We start from the raw sequence: 18,703 nt of genomic DNA, 5'->3' as shown, positions 1-18,703 counted from the left end.
CTTCAAGGTTATTATGATAATTATCACCAGTCTTTTACAGAGAGGAAACAGGCTGCAAAGTGATTTGTTCAAAGTTGCACATGAGGCAGATTTCAAAATTGAACTTATGTTTGTGTGGTTACTAATTATAGCAACCGGCCCAGGTGACATGGCCATCTTTGGAGAATTCAAAGTTGGGGACAAAGCTGTCCTCTATACAAAGGTGGAGGAGGAAGGCATCTACACATCCACATGGCTGATTGTCAAGAAGGCCCACCTGAATGGAGGTGACAAACTCTCAATTCAATCAGGTTCTCCAAATGACAGGTAACAAGGTATATGAAAGGAAAAAAAGCTTTGTCATTTTCAAAGTGTTCCAATATTACCTCTTGAGAGGCCCAAGTTAAATCTATCCCTCCCTGTTTACATAAGAGGTCCAGAGAGTTCAACAACTTGTTGAAAATCGCAAAGCCAATCAGTGATGGAGCCGGGACTAGAATTCACAGTTTCTGAATCCCAAACATTTTCTACTTCTCTTTAGGGCAGGTGGTTCTGAATGGGAGCCCTGATCCTGAGAATTGAGCAAGGGCCGAGGGTGGCATGCTCCAGCAAACTTCCTTGTTTGGGAGGACACCTAGTCAACAAGTGTTTTGCCAGGTGGCTTGGTGCACCAGCTTTTCGTTTAAACTCTGTATTTGAACTCAGTCTGCAGAAGGCACTTCAATTGCTTCTCTGTCTTGTACCCAGCCTTTCTCCCTGTGAGCTTTCTCTGCTACATTGTTGCTCAAGGGAAGAGAGAAATAAGAGGTGATCAAGCATGTAAATTGGTTCTTGATTTTAACAGGATTCTTTCATCTGCAGTTGCCAGATGTTTACTTGTGTTTGCAATTCAGTGGGAAGATAAAGATTACACAAGGAAGCGCCTCAAAGAGTCCTGGGCTTCCAGAACTGGAATTCTCTGAGATTCTGACAGTTGGCTTAGTCAGTCCCTGAATCATTAAAAAGGGTGGAGAAGATCCCTCCACCGATTGCTCTGGGAGAAATGCTTTCCACCTGGAGATGGGGAATGGCTCCTTGGTCTTAGGGAGATAGGCAGTAAAGGCCCTAACTGCATCAAGATTTTACATTTTGTAGCATTTCCAAATCCTGTTCCCCTTTGAATTCTATGGAAAAGGCAGGACAAAATATATACTAATAGTGCTATATTCTCCCTGCATCTGGAACCTAGGTCGATGGGTAAGGATAAGGAAGAGATTTTCATTACAGCTCATTAAAAACCCAAGCCCATTTATAATAAGTGTTTTTGCATGCCACAAAGACACTTCTTGGCAAAAACTCAGTGGAGCATGGAGGATACTGGTTTAAGCAGGTGTGATTTACAGTTGTGCCAACTAATGAAAATCTCCTGATCATATACAACTTATTATGACCACCATGCCCAATTATAAGAAAAGTCTGTTCTTCCACAAGTAATTCTCATTAAAAATCTACCAGAAAATAACTTAACAAATTAATGGAATATTTGATAAATATTTTATAATGGTCTTGTGGCCTTCCATTGTATTAATGAAGGAATCTACAGCTAAGCAGTTCTCTGGGAACATTCTGATCAAGCACCCAAGATTGGGACACTTACTGAGTGTTGGATATTAGATCAGGCTTTGTAGATCATTCTGAGAGAAACAGAAATAATTCCTCCCTTTGAGGTGGTTTGTCATCTACAAAGAAAGCTGGATTCAGAGAACCATGTGATTTCACTGATATGTGGTATATAAACCAAAAACAACAAAAGAACAAGACAAACAAATGAGAAACAGAAACTCATAGACACAGACAATAGTTTAGTGGTTGCCAGAGGGTAACGGGGGCGGGGGGTGGGGGGTGGGAGATGAGGGTAAGGGGGATCGAATATATGGTGATGGAAGGAGAACTGATTCTGGGTGATGAACACACAATGGGATTTATAGATGATGTACTACAGAATTGTACACCTGAAATCTATGTAATTTTACTAACAATTGTCACCCCAATAAATTTAATAAAATAAAATTAAAAAGAAAAAAAAAAAAAAAAAGAAAGCTGGATAGACACTAACACATAAACATAACACAAAAGTACAGTCTCTCAGAGCCTCTCTTACACATATTTGGATGCGCACTATAATATAATACATGCCAGGTGCTATTCTAAGGCTCAAGGAATACAGTGATAATACAAAGAAGGTCTTTGTCTTCAAGGAGATCTATACATATAAGTTATCCAGTCCAGCGTCCCTGACTTTGATCTTGCTATTCCCGGTCTTGGTTGTCCTCTCCATATTGTTCTGGTTGTCTGAATTCCACCCATTTTATAAAGCCTGGGCTCTGCCTTCCCTGTGAAATCTTCTCCTACCCCAGAGATGTACTCTTCCTATGGCTCCTTGAACACTCACTGCCTGCTTCACTTTCTGGTTACTCGGCTCTTCTATTGCTAGTTATGTGTCCACATGTTTATGACTTGTCTTCTTAAGGGCAGAATTTGGGTTTTCTTCATCTTTGAATCTCCTTTACCCTCCAGTATCTAGCATAATGCCTTGCATGTATTAGGTACTTCAAAATATGTTTGCTAATTGGTTGATTTTTAAATATTATACATGGCAAGTTAATGGTTAGGGGGAATTACTTAATGAAATATTTAAAAAAAACCAATCATCCAAAAAATTAAAGTTGTACAGTGTTTGAAATGCTATCACTAGAGATTTATGCCTTTGGAAAAGTTCCTCTAAAGTCTCTAAAAAACACTTCTTAGAAGGGCAATACATTAAGTTTATTTCCTTAAGTTATTAGTGACTTCGTTTTATTTTCCAATAGACATGAGAATCGAGTTGGGTAAGAGTACAGTTTGATTCTCAAACAACTGAAACCTTACTACATGTCAGGCACTGTGCTTGGTGTTGGGGTCCAAAGATGACTAAGACACAATCCTATCCTTGAAAAGCTTACATTCTAGTCATCAGAATGTTTCATTATAATTTTTTCAGGGGCTATGGCAAAGCCAAGTACAGGAGATGAAACACTTAGCTCACCCTGGAAGATTGAGGGCAGGTTTCCCAGAGGAGTTATCAACTAGCATTCCTGCAGGCTTTCTCTGCCTGAGTGCTTTTCCCACTTCACTGCTGGTAAACTCTTGCAGCTGCCTCAAGATCCATCTCAAATGTCACCTCCCTTGAGTGACATCCATAAGCCTTACAGGCAGAATGAACCCCTCACTCCTTGGTGCTCCTAAACCACTTTGCTCAACTGTATTATAGCATTTCTCACATCTTATTGTGGTCAATTGTTCCTGTCTATCCTCCACACTCTCTCCTCTAGCCCACATAGATTGCGGACTTCCCACAGACAAGGGCCACTTCCCATTCATATCAGTCTATCCACCTCTTACCACTGACTGGCATGTGGTAGATGGGAAGACCACTGTATTATTACCGTTGGCTAGAGACCTCTCAGATGTCACTGGGTTTCTGGCTCAGAGCTGGAGTGTACATCTCCTTGCTCCAAGTTGAGGGCCAGGTGGAATGGAGGAAGCAAGAACTGCCTGCCAATATTAGTGACAAGATGCTCATTGATTCCACTCTGCCCAATAAATACTGAGAACTAGTTCAAATAAGAATCCAGCCAACACTAACAGAATACCTACTGTGTGCCAGGTGCTTTACATACATGATCTCATTTACTCTGTGTAACAACTTAGAAAAGTTGTTTCCTTTTATTAGACGAGGAAAAGAGGCTCAGAGGGCTAATTTGCCCAAGATCACGTATTACCCAGAATGGTCTGAATGTAAAGAATGTCTGCTGTGTCCTGTTCTTACGCAATGCAGGGATTAAGTATATCTCATGAGAGTTGAAAACAAAGGTCCAGGGGTCACACAAGATTTAGGGAATATACATGGGAAGGTGGTAATCAGAGAAGTGTTCATGGAGGTCCAGGCAGATCTGGCCAATGGATAAACTGGAAAAAACAAATAGAAAGATCTTGGAGAGATGGCCTTCTATGTACTACATAGGATGCACCAATACCTGACAGGGAGGTGAACACAGAAGGGGCAGGAGAGCCTTAGATATCCTATTTGGGAGTCCTAGGGAAGCCGTGTGTATCTCCAGCCTTACACATCGGTTCCTCTCTCTGGTTAATGAGGAGGGGAAAAGAAGTACATGCTCTTAGATGAGCCATCCTCAAATGCAGGCATCAAAAATATGCCCCACACATCCTTCCAAGACTCGGTGGAGAGGATCTATTTACCCTCTCCTCCTCAAAATAAAAGAGATGACCCTTTGCTTCCCCATTGGGACTTGTCTCCATCACCTTGGGGTGAGGGTGTTGGGGGATGATTCTCTCCCCAGCATTGAGGAAGGGGAGAAGTTCTTTTCCATCTCAGCATAGGGTGTGTGAGTGTGTTTACGGATTATTTCTTCCTCCCTCACGTGGGGGTTGGGGACATGACACCTTTTCCCCAGCTCTGGGAAAGGAGATGGTTCTTTTCTTTCTCACTACAGCGTGTGTGTGTGTGTGTGTGTGTGTGTGTGTGTACACTCACGCGCGCACTCAGGGAATGGTTCCTCTGAAGGCTCTCTCCCCCAAAGAATGGGGACAGATTCTTTTGCCTCCATCTCGGGTGGGACATGGTTCTTTCCTCCCCAACCAAAAGGTGGTAGGGGCTTTCAGCTCCCTTTTCCCTTTTCTTGAGGAGCAGGACTGGCTCCCACGCCCTCCCCACAGAGCGACACTCAGGTTTCAGGAGGCTTGGCCATATCCTGCTTCCAAGTCCGCAGACCCGGGAGGCCGGGGACTAGGCGCCCCATACGCTGACAGTGAGTCGGGGGCGGTGCCGGCTCTGCGGCGTGGGGCGGTGCCATTTGTGGCCCCGCCCCCGGCCCCGCCCGCTCCCTGGCGCTGAGCTTCGCGCCGCCGGGCCCACCCGGCCCAGTCCGCCGCGGGTGTCCGCTGGGCTAGCGCATAGCGGACTGAGCATTAGCCGCCTCAGCCTCCTCAGCCGCCGCTGCATCCCCCCAGCCGCCGCCTCAGTCTCGCCCTCCGTGCTGTCCGGCCCCGCCGCCGCGCGCGCCCCCAGCCCCTCAAGCCAGATGATGAACTTCCTGCGGCGCCGGTTGTCGGACAGCAGCTTCATCGCCAACCTGCCCAATGGTTACATGACAGACCTGCAGCGGCCAGAGCCCCAGCAGCCGCCGCCGCCGCCCCCCGGCCCCGGCGCGGCCTCGGCCTCGGCCTCGTCTGCGCCCCCGGTCGCCTCTCCGGGCCCCGAGCGGAGGCCGCCGCCGGCCCCGGCATCCGCGCCGCAGCCTGCGCCGCAGGCGGCCCCGGCGCCGTCGGTGGGTAGCAGCTTCTTCAGCTCGCTGTCCCAAGCGGTGAAGCAGACTGCCGCCTCTGCTGGCCTGGTGGACGCGCCCGCACCCGCGCCCGCCGCGGCCAGGAAGGCCAAGGTGCTGCTGGTCGTCGACGAGTCGCACACCGACTGGTAGGTGCCCGGCCGCCGCCGCCGCCGCTCGGGGCTCCCGGGCTCTGCCGGGGCAGCGGGGGTCCGCGGAGCAGGGGGCGCCAGGGGGCCAAGGAGACGGTTCAGACCAATAAAAAGGAGGGTCTGGTGGTCCCGCCGCGAGGAGCTGGGGGATGACTGGAGGGGGGTGTTTGCGGGGCGGGGGGCATCGATCGGCCTGGAAAGGTGAATCCTGAGGTAGATTTCCTCACTTGTCTCAGATCTTCCAAGACACCTGAAAGGAGCTACTTTATGTAACCGGGAAGAGTCTGAAGAAATAGTTTGTTTTTGAGGGGGTTTCTAGGCACAGAAAAGCTGAGATAAAAATGGTACCAAATCGCCGAAGGGACATTTAAAAACAATCAGAAAGGTTCTAATGTATAAGCCGCGATTGAATTTGGAAAGGTAGTGGGTATTTTGAGGGGAGAAGGTGAGAAGGGTATTTTTTCACCAGACCCGATGGATGCCGATCTCAGTATTGACATCAAGGGTTGGCTTGTTCCCGGGCATCACCGCTGAAGTCCGTTTAAGAATAATAATAACATTCTTGTATTTTCTGCAGCGGGGAGGGGATTTGTGGATGTTTTTTGTTTTTTGTTTTTTTCTCGTATGTGTTAGAGTGATGGTGGTTTTTTCCAGCTGGGAAGATGATGACCGAGGTGAAATATTCTGGACCATTAACGGGCCACAAATAAAAAGAGATTTGCCTTAATGCAATAGACAGGAACTTCAGGAATAATAATAACAATAATTATTATTATTGGATATTCCAACTTAGAATGGTACAGGCTGGGGGGAAATGTTACCTCTAGGTGGTAAAAGCAGGAATGAGATCTATTTAAGACAAATCAATTATAAGAGGTTCTATTTTATGTAGCAGGAAGTTGACCTAGGGGATGGTTGGGGTGGGTGGTGATGGTGAATTGACTGGTGAGGGGCTTGAAGAAATGAAGAGTCTGGGTTGCTTTTTCTTCCGGAATACCAGAGGGTTGTTTTTGTTTATTTTTCTTTCTCATAAGAGTTGAGGTTGGAGATTGGACCTGAGTGTTTCCTCCCAAGAGGGAGGCACAGAGGTACCGCAGAGCTGTTTATCTCCATTTCCTCTTTGGGTTGCTTCAGTGCTTTTCTCTCTTATCATTTTCTCACTGGGAGACCAGGAGGGAGGGAGAGCTGGCATGAGTGTGATAGAAGTGAGGTGTAAATGTGGAGATGCCCTCCTGCTGGCCCCTAATATGCCCATTCTGAATAGTCATTTGGGTGACTTGTGTCGTTGGCTTTTTCTCAAGACAGTGGAGTAGAAAATCTGAGGGGACCTTTGTTAGGAGAGGACAAAAGCACAAACTAGAGTGTAATGGGCAAAGCATAAAAATATAAATGATGGTGCCATGACAGCCCCCTAGGAGAATTACTCTCAGTTGAAATCAACAAGTGCTTATTAGTGGGAAGGGAAGGTAACTAAGCTTTATTGAGCACCCGTTATATGCCAGACTCTGCACTAGCTGTGCTAATATGTACCTCGTTGAATTCTCACCACACAGGCTTAGCAAAAAAGTAAGTAATGTGTTCGCAATCATACGTCCAGCAAGTGGTAGGACCAGGATTTGACATAGCCCATTTGACTCCTCTATTGCCCATGTACTGTTATATTGCCTCATTATTATTAGTCAGTTATTAGCAATATTAATAATAGGCTCCCTCTAGGGGCTAGGCAGTGTAGGGGCCTTTCAGAGAACTCATGCTCAAATTTGGGAAACAAAATGAAAACATGAAAGAGTTAACAAAAAGGAATCTAGAATTATTAGCTTAGACTAGTATTTTAGGCATTCAATCAATGGAGTGAATAGTCAGAGCCAAAGTTATTGGAGAAAGCTTCATGAAATATGAGTCTTGAAGAAAGGCCAGGAAAAGACGGGGAGAACTGGGAATGACGTTGGGTCTTCATTTTTCTATGCAAGAATCTGATCCTCCTGCTTTGTCCTGATCTGTCCAGTTGAAGGCATGTGTTTTGGATCTAATTACCAATTAGGTACCCACAGGTAGGAAAATACTCATTTGTATGGGTCTGATGAGGCTGTTGTAGATTTGTGTTTCGTTCTAACTGCTTCAGTGGCTTGAGATTTGAAACTTTCCTTGGACCCTATTATTCTCTAGGAAGACTATGTGGCATGAACCAGGGAATTTGCCTTGCCCTGAAAGCTAGACTTCTGATGGAAGTAACAGAAGCTACCGTGTGCTGACTCCCAACCGTCTTCTGATTTTCTCTGAAGTAATAACATTGATTTATTAAAACTCATAAACCCAGTTTGAGTCTAGTTCTTGACAACAGTTCTGTGTTTCTGTGTTTCTGTGCTTCATAGCAGTTCTCAGAATTGTCTTCTAACATGTCTAAATTTGTTGAAGACATCTTGGTTAAATATTGATGAGTGCTTTTATTGAAAGGTCACTGAGTTAAGGAGCAGGTGCCTGCTTATGACAAACACAGTGACTTAAAAGGTGCTTTTTGCTCTAAAGGCTGATTTTAGTAAATTCGTCTCACAGTTTAAGCTACCCAGATAGTATTCAGTGAGCAGGTGTCATTATATGCCCAATATTATTTTCCTGGGGCTTGAATAGGAAGCCAGAGCGTAGTCTCTCAGTGGAATTTAAGACTATTGGTCCCATCTGAATTATATAATGTTAAAACAAGGAGGGTTTTAACAAGCATTTAATAATTGGGGATTTAAAAGAAGGGCTTAAAATAGGCAGCCTCTCAGAGCAGCCTTAATACACAGCAGATTCCTTTGATTTTCTATCAGTGTAATGTGGGCAATGGAATTTGGGGACTTTACCACTGACCAAGTTGATGGGGAAATTGGAAGGTGTTTCTCTCTCCTTTTGCTTGAAATGTGTTTTCATCGGTTGCTTGCGATATTTAGATTAATTGCATACTAACGGATCACTGAAAAATGTATCTGTCTCATTAAAAGAATGAAATAAGCTCATTATATACCTTATTAGTAATTATTATTAGTGGTTTATATGGATATGTAAACCATTAATTATATTAATATATGTATATACATATATGTGTGTGTATTTTGAAAATGCATCTTCTTTTAAGGTCATACCTAAATTTGAGGTACAGTTAAGACTAAATTTTAATAAATGATCTTTGTGCTTAAACAAGGAACAAGCATCCATTTGTATATGGTTTTTTTTCTGTGTATTACCCTCACTGGTGAAGAGGTAAGTTTTCTCTCAGATTCTCCCTTATCTCCCTTCCAGTGATTCCAATCCCAGTAACAGAGTTTTTCATCGTAGCATGTCTCAATGTTTGATTTGAAAATCAGTACAGCACAGCATTCTAAAGATTATCTAGAGACTGCAGATATGACAAATCCACGGATGTTTATTGGACACCTTCTCTGGACAGGGTATATATGCTAAGAAAAGTGACACATTGTATTTGTTTTCTAAGATCTTTCTGTCCAGTTGGGCAGATATGATGAATACATGTTTTAAAAGCTTACTAAAAACTACCCCTTTTATTCAAAGCATGGTCCTTGGATCAACAGCATTGGCATCAACCAGGAGCTTTTTCGTACAGATTATCAGGTGTTACCTCATGCCTACTGAGTAATAATTTGCCTTCGAACGAGTTCTCCATGTGATTCACATGCACATTACATTTAAGATGCACTGAACTAAAGGGTATGTGATCAGTGCTAAAGGTATAGCAACACCACCAACTACTATCATTTATTGAGCAACTACTATATGACAAATGCTTTACTAAGCTCTTTACAAATATCATTTAATCTCTACCACAGGAATGTACAAATTTAAAGGAGAGAGAGAGAGATGGATGTGGCCTAGAGTGGGAAAGGAATGCCTCATGGAAGTAGTGAGATTTGAAATGAGCCTTGAAGAATTTGAATCTAGAGATAGGTTTGGCTCAGTCAGTATAAGAAAACTACAGTAGCGGAAAGATGGAGACAACCAAGAGACTGGATTGATGTATTATCTAGGCAGCATCTGTTCCTATTCTTTTCTGGTGAGTTTTTTGGCAATTCATTAAGAATAGGGGAATTCAAAGTAGCATAGTGCTTGTGACTGGCTCTAGAATAATATTTGAATTAGAATTTGGGGAGAAAGCTCAAATGAGCTTCGAGGCTCTTCTCTGCTAAATATTTATGTGTTCTGTTTCTGACTAATTACAAACATACCAATTCCAATTGTTCATAGCAGCAGTAGCCTAAAGCTTAGAATTCTAGGTTATTAGAGCTGGAATATCATCTGGGTTACTTTATAAATGGGGGAAATCTTGATCTAAAGAGGGACAGTGACTTGTTCAAGGTTACTCAACTAGTTGATGGCAGAACCAGAACTAGAATCTAGAACTTCAGTTTCTCTGCTAAGCTTTTTTCCCACTATGCCACATGCCACAGTACCTACCACAATACCCCTTTATTTTACTATCTTTCTACCTTCCTAATTTTGTTTTTCTCTATCTCTGATTCTCTAAAAGCTGATAGGGACTTTTGATCTTATAATTAATAGCATTTGAACTCAAAGGAACCGGAATCATCATCTAGCCCAGAGAAAGGAAATGATCTACCCGAGGTGAAATAAGAAGGTAGTGAGAGAATGGAGACTAGAACTCTCTTCTTCTAACTCCGACTCAAGTTTCTTTCTACTTTTAAGTCACTCTTTGAGTAGGTCCCTCAAATGTAGTCCTTTTTTTTCCCCTTAAAAATACTATTTGTGTCTGCTTCTTTTAAAGATTCATTGTGGAGTTTTTAGTAAGTGCTTAAAAAAAGTAACCACATGAGCATATCACACTATATGTACACCAGCAATTTCACTTTCTTATTTATGTTATTGATGTTTCAGCAAAGGTCATGGTAAAATGCATGAAGGATACTCTTAGAGAGCTTCTCATCAAAATCTAACAATATGGGCCGGCCAGGTGGCTCAGGTGGTTGGAGCGCCGGGCTCCTAAAGGTGAGCTCACCAGTTCAATTCCCACATGGGCCAGTGAGCTGCACCCTCTACAGCTAAGATTGTGAACAACAGCTCTCCCTGGAGCTGGGCTGCGGTGAGCAGCCAAAGGTCGACGTGGGCTGCCGTGGGCTGCCGTGAGCCGATGTGAGCAGCTGACCAACTACTGGCGACCGACTGCCTCAGCCGGGGAAGCCCAAGGCTCATAATACCAGCATGGGGCAGGGAGCTGTGTCCTACACAACTAGACAGAAACAGTGGCTTGAACCAGAGTTGGGGGAGGGGAGAGGCGCAAGAAAGGGGAGAAGTGGAAGAAAGGGCAAAGAAAAAAATCTAACAATATGATAAAGTTAATAGGACTGTGCTGCAGTGATGGCCTTCCTTTCAGGGACCTATTTTTACCTTAGTGTCCTAAAATTGCTTATTGCGTTTCTGTACCCAAGTTCAGATCTGTAGTAACATTACTCTTTTCAATACCTTGCTAAGAAAAAAGTAATGGAGGCCTAATAGGAAGTTTTCCAGAACTGCATACCTTCCCCTCAAATTTACAAAACAGTTTTAACTGGGATATAGTGCAGGTGAGCATCTAACATAAGGCAGGTACTGGTGATATAAGGATAAGTTGGGCATAGGTCTTGTCTGCTGGGATCTTTGAGTCCATTAGGGGAAGGGACAGACATTTAAATAGGATTTTGATATAGTATCATAATTAGTATACATAGGATGCTATGGGAACACATACGTGGTCTGTCTTGAGAAATGAAGACATGGTTAAAAATGTTTGTACCATTAAAAATGTGCCATTGTGTACTCTTAGGTAAATCACTTTGTCTCTTTGGATTTTGAGTCTCTAAAATCTGTCAAATGAGAGAATTGAAACAGATTCTCTACTTCCTTTACAGCACTACATTATTTTCATGTTACAGTTTTTGTGCATTTCTTTCAAAAACTTTAGCTCTATAATTTATTCTATATGGTAATGCTTATAAATCTTTGGAAAAAGAAGCTCATCTTCTAGTTCTTTCCATTCAGAACTTCCTTCTTACAGTATTGCTACCCTGTGGTATCCTGAAAAAAGGGGCCAATCCTGTAATGCCTGCTGTATGTGTTTCCTCCTCAATGAAGGAAATTGGAGACTTGTGGTTGAATTCCTCTGTGCCTGATAGATCTAAGATTTCTCTCTCTCTCTCTCTCTCTCTCTCTCTCTCTCTCTCTGTCTGTTGGCCAACAGCATTTATTTCTTGATCCCTGCCATGTGCACTGTCCTTTACAGTTTACACAGCATATTCTTACCCATTGTCTCATTTTATCTTCACAATGATCCTGAGTAGTAGACTACCCATTTCATAGATGAATAAACAGACTCTAAAAGAAGTCACTTGCTCAAGATTACATAGCTATTAAGCTGAAGTGTCAGGATCTGAACCCAGAATGAAAAAAAAAGATCAATTTTCTGGCAAAAATTTTTTCTTATAAAAAAGTTCTTTTGCAAAAGGATTTACCACATAATTCATTTAAATAGTAAGTGCCCCACTGCCTTTGAAATTATTCAATTTATGAAAATATTTTACACACACATCTTTTTCTGGATGATATCTTTTGCATAGAATGAGGGCATGGATAAACACAGTGGTCTCAGGATGGAGAGTTGCATCCTGTTTTCTGTATGTTTAATGACATGCACGCTATGTATACATCTCTAAATCTTGTGAGTGAGACCTTTTGCATGCTAATTGGGTGGCATTGCCATCCTTTGTTTTAACGTCCCACATATGCAGTTGAATACCAGGAGGCTACGCATAGCTTTTTAGAGAGGAGAGGATGATATAGAAGGCTTTTCTGTTCTGCAGACACTACTTCAGTGCAGTAGGAAGAAGTAGCATAGAGTAGGGTAAGTGCCCTATGGAGAGAATAAAGTGAGCAAGTACCACAGATACCTGGAACTCTAAGAATGCCCATGCAGCATGGCTAAGAATAGGAAGTATACTGGCCTTGGTGTTGCTTGACAGTAGGTATTTCTTAAGTTTTAACCAGTTCACGTAACATTGTAAAGCAAATTATGATTGTATTCAATCATCCTACCCGTTTCTCCTTTTTTCAGCAGAATGAAACAATATGAACGTTTACGATTGAGGATCAAAAGACCTTAGGTTAAGATCTGGCTTCACCATTAACGATGACCCTATCAGAGTGGCGGAACTGCCTGAGCACCGCACCACATACCATTCAATACATTTTCATTGGGGACCTTCTATATGCCAGACACTGTTCTAGGTTCTAGAGACAAAAATTTGTTTGGTTATCTGTAAAAAGGAGATAATATCTCATAGCATTGTTATGAAAATTGAATAAAATTAGGTTCTGAAAAAGTAATTTGTAAAGGGTAAAGAGCCATGCTAATGATTGTTGCATCTTTTCCTGTTTCCAAATGCAGGTACCCAACCTAACTTGGTCCACTTTTTTGATTTCCCCAAATTTTATTGTGCAGGTGATTGTCTATTTTGCACACTTCAGGGATGTGGAATATTTTTATTTTTATTTTAATTGAGGACTGCTGTCTCAGACAAAATCATTGGAGGTTTTCTTTTGTATTATTTACAAGGCAATGTAATTTAGTTAGTTTTTTTCTTTTTTAAAAGAGAGAAGCATTACCAGTTTGACTTAGCTATACGAGTATCTAACAATTAGGGACAATACCACATAAATCTTTATTTTATTTAATAAATGAAATGAATTCTAAAATATCTCTACTTCAGTTTCACTTGTAACTAATTAAGGAACGGTAGTTACAGAGGGAAATGAAGGAACAGAGATATATACAGAATGACTTTTTTTTTTAACTTTTATTAGGGAATATTGGGGAACAGTGTGTTTTTTCCAGGACCCATCAGCTCCAAGTCAAGTTATTGTCCTTCAATCTAGTTGTGGAGGGCGCAGCTCTGCTCCAAGTCCAGTTGCCGTTTTCAATCTAGTTGCAGGGGTTGTGGGGGCGGGGGGGTGGGCAGCCCACCATCCCATGCAGGAGTCAAACCAGCAAACTTGTTGTTAAGAGCTCGTGCTCTAACCAACTGAGCCATCTGGCCAACCCCGGAATAACTTTTAAAAGTGGTGCCTGGAAAACCAACAAAGAATAAAAAGAAATTCTAACCAGCCAAGAAAAGGGGTACCTGTGTTCTTTTCCCCTATCCAATACATCTTTTACCTTGCTTTCAGAGTATTCCAAAAGCGTTTTACAGATCTTATAAAGTTAATTTCCTTCTTAACTTTCTTCTCTATCATACTATTATTGCTCATTAGGCTTACTTACAACCTGGCTCCAGCTTATCTTTCAGACTTTTGCTATACTTTCAAACTTGCTACACTTTGGATTACCCTCCTCCTGAACACATACTTGATTTTCAGGATTCTGTGCTATTATTACACAGTTGCCTTTGGAATGCTCTTGTTGTAATTCTCTTACCTCAACACTCATTTTCTTTATTCCATTTTAAATGTGAATATTGTTTTAAAAAGACCCATCCCTTGCTCAAAATTTTATCCCTGTTCCTTCTATTCATAATCTCATTTTCTACTGGTTGCTTCTACCAGTTGCTCCATCACTGTAAATAAAGAAACAAGCAAAAACTCCTCACCTTCTTAATCATTCTTCCAGATGTGAAAGAAAAATCTTAGTCTCGTATGTACTTCTTTATTCCAAATTTGCCCTCCTGCATGGAAATTGGGCTTACGCCTTCTCCGTAATACTGAAATGTGTCTTGCTAGGTAACCTAAATCCGAAGGAAGGTATCAGTCTATGCCTTCACTGCTGGGCTTGACCCTGTTCATCTTCCATCTGAAAGTCCCTTGTCTTCTGCTTTCTTTGTTCTCTTCCTATCTGTCCTTTTACAGTTCCTTCTTGCTCTTCTTCTTTGCCTTTGTCCACCTCATTAAATGTGGGTATTCCTCAGGGCCCCATTTCTTGCCCACTTCGGTTTTCACTCTACAACACCCCCTGGTTCATCCACTTTCAATATGTCAGTTACCTCCTAAATGCAGTCAGGTCCCAAATCTTTACCTTCAGCCCAGAACTTTGTTCTGATCTTCAGACAGAGGTTGCCTGCTGGACATCTCCGTCTGGGTGGTTAAAGGTAACTCAAGGGCATTTGTTCCAGTATTGAATTCCTTATCTTTCCTCACTATTCCAGTCCTTTTCCTGTTCTTTATCTAGATTAGAGAGCAATGGTCATCTATTTCAAGTTTTCATTAACTTTCTCCTAGAACTTCTGCAGGTCTCATCATGACATCCACTTAATACCGTGTTTCCCCCAAAATAAGACGTAGCCGGACAATCAGCTCTAATGTGTCTTTTGGAGCAAAAATTGATATAAGACCCATTATTATATCATATCATATCACATCATATCATATTATATAGACCCGATCTTATATTTTCATAAAATAAGACCAGGTCTTATATTCATTTTTGCTCCAAAAGATGCATTAGAGCTGATTGTCTGACTAGGTCTTATTTTCTGGGAAACAGGGTAGCTTGAATGAACTATTTAAAATGCATATTTGACCTTTTCACTCCTTTGGGTTAAGCTTTTTAGTGCCTTCCCATATCCTATAGGTAAAATTCATGTCCCTCCCATGATTTTATCCCTGCTTACTTCTCCAACTTCCTCCTAACCATTTCCATCCCTAAACTTCAATTTTCAGTGAAACTGAACTATTTGCAGTGGTGTTCCTCCTTCCTGTCTTTGTTTATGCCGTCTACTCCGACTGCAGTTGCCTCACCTCCTTTTTCCTGCCTTTTCTTGATTAAACTCATATTTATCTTTTGAAACTGAGCTGAATATTTCTTTTTCCAGAAATCCTTCTCTGGATTTAGATTATAATCTCCACTTAGATTATATTGGGCATCTATGCCCCCACCATGCCCTCTTTCAATCCAGTGGACAATTCTGGATAATCTTTAAGACTCAACACAATGATCTGTTTATGTGATAGAGAGTTCTTTGAGGACAGGCTTACTGGTTTCTTTATTTTTTGTATCCTTAACATCTAGCAGAGTGTTTTACAAATAATTTGATGTCAGTAAATCTTTGCCAAATTGAGTTGAGGAGAGAGAAACCCAGAGAATGAGAAAAGGCATAGAAGGGAACAGTATACAGAGAGAAGAATTCTAGGATTTGAGGTAAGAGTTTGTGTTATGTTGGAAGTCTTGCTTATTTGCTACAAATATAATAAACTTTAGAATACTTTGGCTCTTGTACCCTCTGAAATACAAATTAACTTAATTACTAATTTCTGACCAGTCCAAATCATAAATATTTTGAGATTTAGCTCTGAATGAGAGCCATAGCGGCCCATGATACTGGAGAGTATTATCTCGTCCATGGCAGCTTTGAGCAGAACAAAGGAAATGAATAAAACTGAGGACCGAGTTTCTTTTCCCTAACTCACATTGATGCTTGGCTCTCAGGGAGCCCATTTTTCTGAAGTTGATTCTGCTTTCTTGCCATATCCAGAGAACTTTTCCTTCAGACAGAAACTCCAGTCTTAGGCCACCCAAGCTGCTTGTTTCTTTCTCTGTAGTGAAAAAATTCCTTTAGGTTATCTGAAGCATAGTAGTTTTAGAGAACTGAAACAGCATTGTGACTGAAGAATGTTGAAAATATAAAGTAAACTCTTCACGATTTGACTCTACCTTTTCAGTCTTTCAGCCTTACCTTACTTTGATTCCCTACCTACTTTGATATAGTCATGATAAACTACTGAGATTTAACTCGATGTGCCATGCCCCTACATCTTTACAAGTATTTATACTACTTCTCCCTGAAAGGCTTTTCTTCAGCTGTGTCTTTGCCGGGACAATTCTGGATAATCTTTAAGACTCAAGTCAGTTGTTGTTTCTTCTAGAGTCAGGACTAAACTTAATCCTTTCTTAAACTCTTTCAATTTGTGTTAGAAACCATAATAAACTTGCTTACCTCTCATAACAATTAACTCATTGTATTATAATCTGGTTTTATTTGTCTGTCTTCTCATTTCTCCACTTTCAAACAAGGAGATCCCCTTGAGGGCGATGACTATAATTTCACTATCCCCAGCCTTTGGTACGCAAAGGTTTTTAGTAATTATTTGTTGGACCAATCAATGACTTATGATAAAAATTATGAAAATGAGAATGATGAGCAAAGCAACTCTTCAGCTCCCTGTAAATATAAACAAATAATAACGGGGATGCTAGTCAGTTGGTTAGAGCTCGGTCCTCTTAACAGCAAGGTTGCTGGTTCGATTCCCACATGGGCCACTGTGAGCTGCGCCCTCCACAACTAGGTTGAAACAGCTACTTGACTTGGAGCTGAAAAACACACTTAAAAACACACCTGGGAAACCACACTTAAATATATAAAATTTTTTTTAAAAAGTAGTTAAACAAATAATAGCTGCATTAACCAAAGTGACTAGTCAGTAAGAACTGGTATATATTAAAATCTTTTTTTTTCTTTTTAGAAGAAGAATGAGTGAATGTTTATATCATTTTTGGGTGAAGAAAACCTATCTAAAGATAACATGAAAGTCAGATAATAAGGGTAAAAATAGATTAAATTTGACTACATGGAAAATTCATTTAAAAAAGTACAATAGAAATTACAATGTGGAAAAAACCTTTGCTGCATGTATAACAATTTAAAAGCGTTCTTACAATCATTTTTAAAAAGACAAACATACTACTAATACAAAAATAGCAAAGTACACAATTCACCACAGAAGTACAAATGACAACAAAATTATTAGAAATTCTATCTCCTTTGTAATAAGCAAATGAAAGTAAATACAAACCAAAATGATCCCCTTCTTTTATTTAACTTAATGGTATTGGCGAAAAAAAACAAAAACAATAATGACTTGCTGGTGGGAGAATCAGTTAGCAGCCTTTCTGTAGGGCCAGTTGTAAGAGGAATCAAAAAGCCTTATCAACACGCATCCATTTTTATCCAGCAATTCCACATCTCTATTTTAAAGTAATCAGAAATATGTGCAAATACCCCTTTATAATTATGTGCTTAAGGGCCAGCCCGTTGGCTCAGGTGGTTGGAGCACCGTGCTGCTAACTCTGAGGTCACTGGTTCGATTCCCACATGGGCCAGTGAGCTGTGCCCTCCACAGCTAAGATTGTGAACAGCAGCTCTCCCTGGAGCTGGGCTGTCGGGGGAGTGCAAGGCTCATAATACCAGCACGGGCCAGGGAGCCGTGTCCTACACAACTAGACTGAGAAACAACGGCTTGAACCGGAGTGAGGGGAGGCGGAAGAAGGGGGAAAAATTATGTGCTTAAAATCTTTTTTATAAACTGTAAAGTGCTACTATAAAAGTGTTAATGATTGGTGCTGGGTTAGAGCGTTCTGCACCCTCCCGTATGTGGGGCTGATGATGTACCTGCTCTGTCTCTCTCTGATTCATCCTTTTCTGATGTGCAAACACCCCATGCTAGCTAGCTCTTTCTTTCTGGAGAACAGCTATTGTGCTCTCTACTTCTTCCCCTCTCCTAGCGTAGGCAGCGATGTCTTTGTTCACTTGAGCCTTTCTCAAATTTTAGGGTCTTTTTGTTTTCTTGCTTCTCTTTTGGAACATTCTTCCATTCCAGTGCTTCCAAGCACAACTATTAATATAATCCCTTTCCAGGATACATACCTCTTATTTGTTTTGCTCTTCAGGGGACCTAACAACTTTATATGGTAACGTTAGCCTGATTTAACCCTGTACAAAGAGGCTTGGGCTTTGTGGGAGGAAATTGAGGTCCCTTTCTCTATTGTGGACTTGAGTCCTTGGAGGGCCCTAATAATAATAAATCAACTGAAGACCGTGTTTCTTTTATTCTTCCAGGTTCCAGTGATATAGAGTCTTTTCTTTTTGGATGCTGTGATGTGACTCTAGGGATACATATGGATATATTTCCCTCTTCAGTCCCTATCACCCTCTGATGCATAGCTGATGGTGAGATTTTAAGTTCTACAGAGTCCTATGTTCACTAATATTTAAACTGTTGGACAGAAAGGCACCAAATTGATCTGCTAATTAATCAGCAAACAGCTACTAATTCCAGTGTGTTAATTGTCATGAAGGCAATAAAACCATGAAATACTTGGCATCAGATAATTATAGAATATGTGTTTGCAGTTTTGAGAACTTGTACAGAATCTCAAGGAAGCAAAATTAGGATAGTATA

At 41.3% G+C, this 18,703-nt stretch overlaps 1 protein-coding gene across 2 annotated transcripts in view; it reads left to right on the top strand.

The window, feature by feature from the left end:
* Nucleotides 1–4,785: 4,785 nt before the first annotated feature.
* Nucleotides 4,786–18,703, top strand: part of SYN2 (synapsin II) — a 149,056-nt gene continuing 135,138 nt past the window's right edge. For both annotated transcript variants that reach the window (XM_019732629.3, XM_074312976.2), the window contains exon 1: nt 4,786–5,491. In XM_019732629.3, the coding sequence (XP_019588188.2) occupies nt 5,100–5,491 (392 nt within the window). In that variant the 5' untranslated portion in view covers nt 4,786–5,099. The remainder of the gene's footprint in view (nt 5,492–18,703) is intronic.

Source organism: Rhinolophus sinicus, chromosome 5, assembly GCF_057876585.1.
Source record: "Rhinolophus sinicus isolate RSI-liver-muscle chromosome 5, RSI-T2T, whole genome shotgun sequence".
Classification (NCBI taxonomy): domain Eukaryota; kingdom Metazoa; phylum Chordata; class Mammalia; order Chiroptera; family Rhinolophidae; genus Rhinolophus; species Rhinolophus sinicus.
This window is presented reverse-complemented; position numbering and strand designations above follow the sequence as displayed.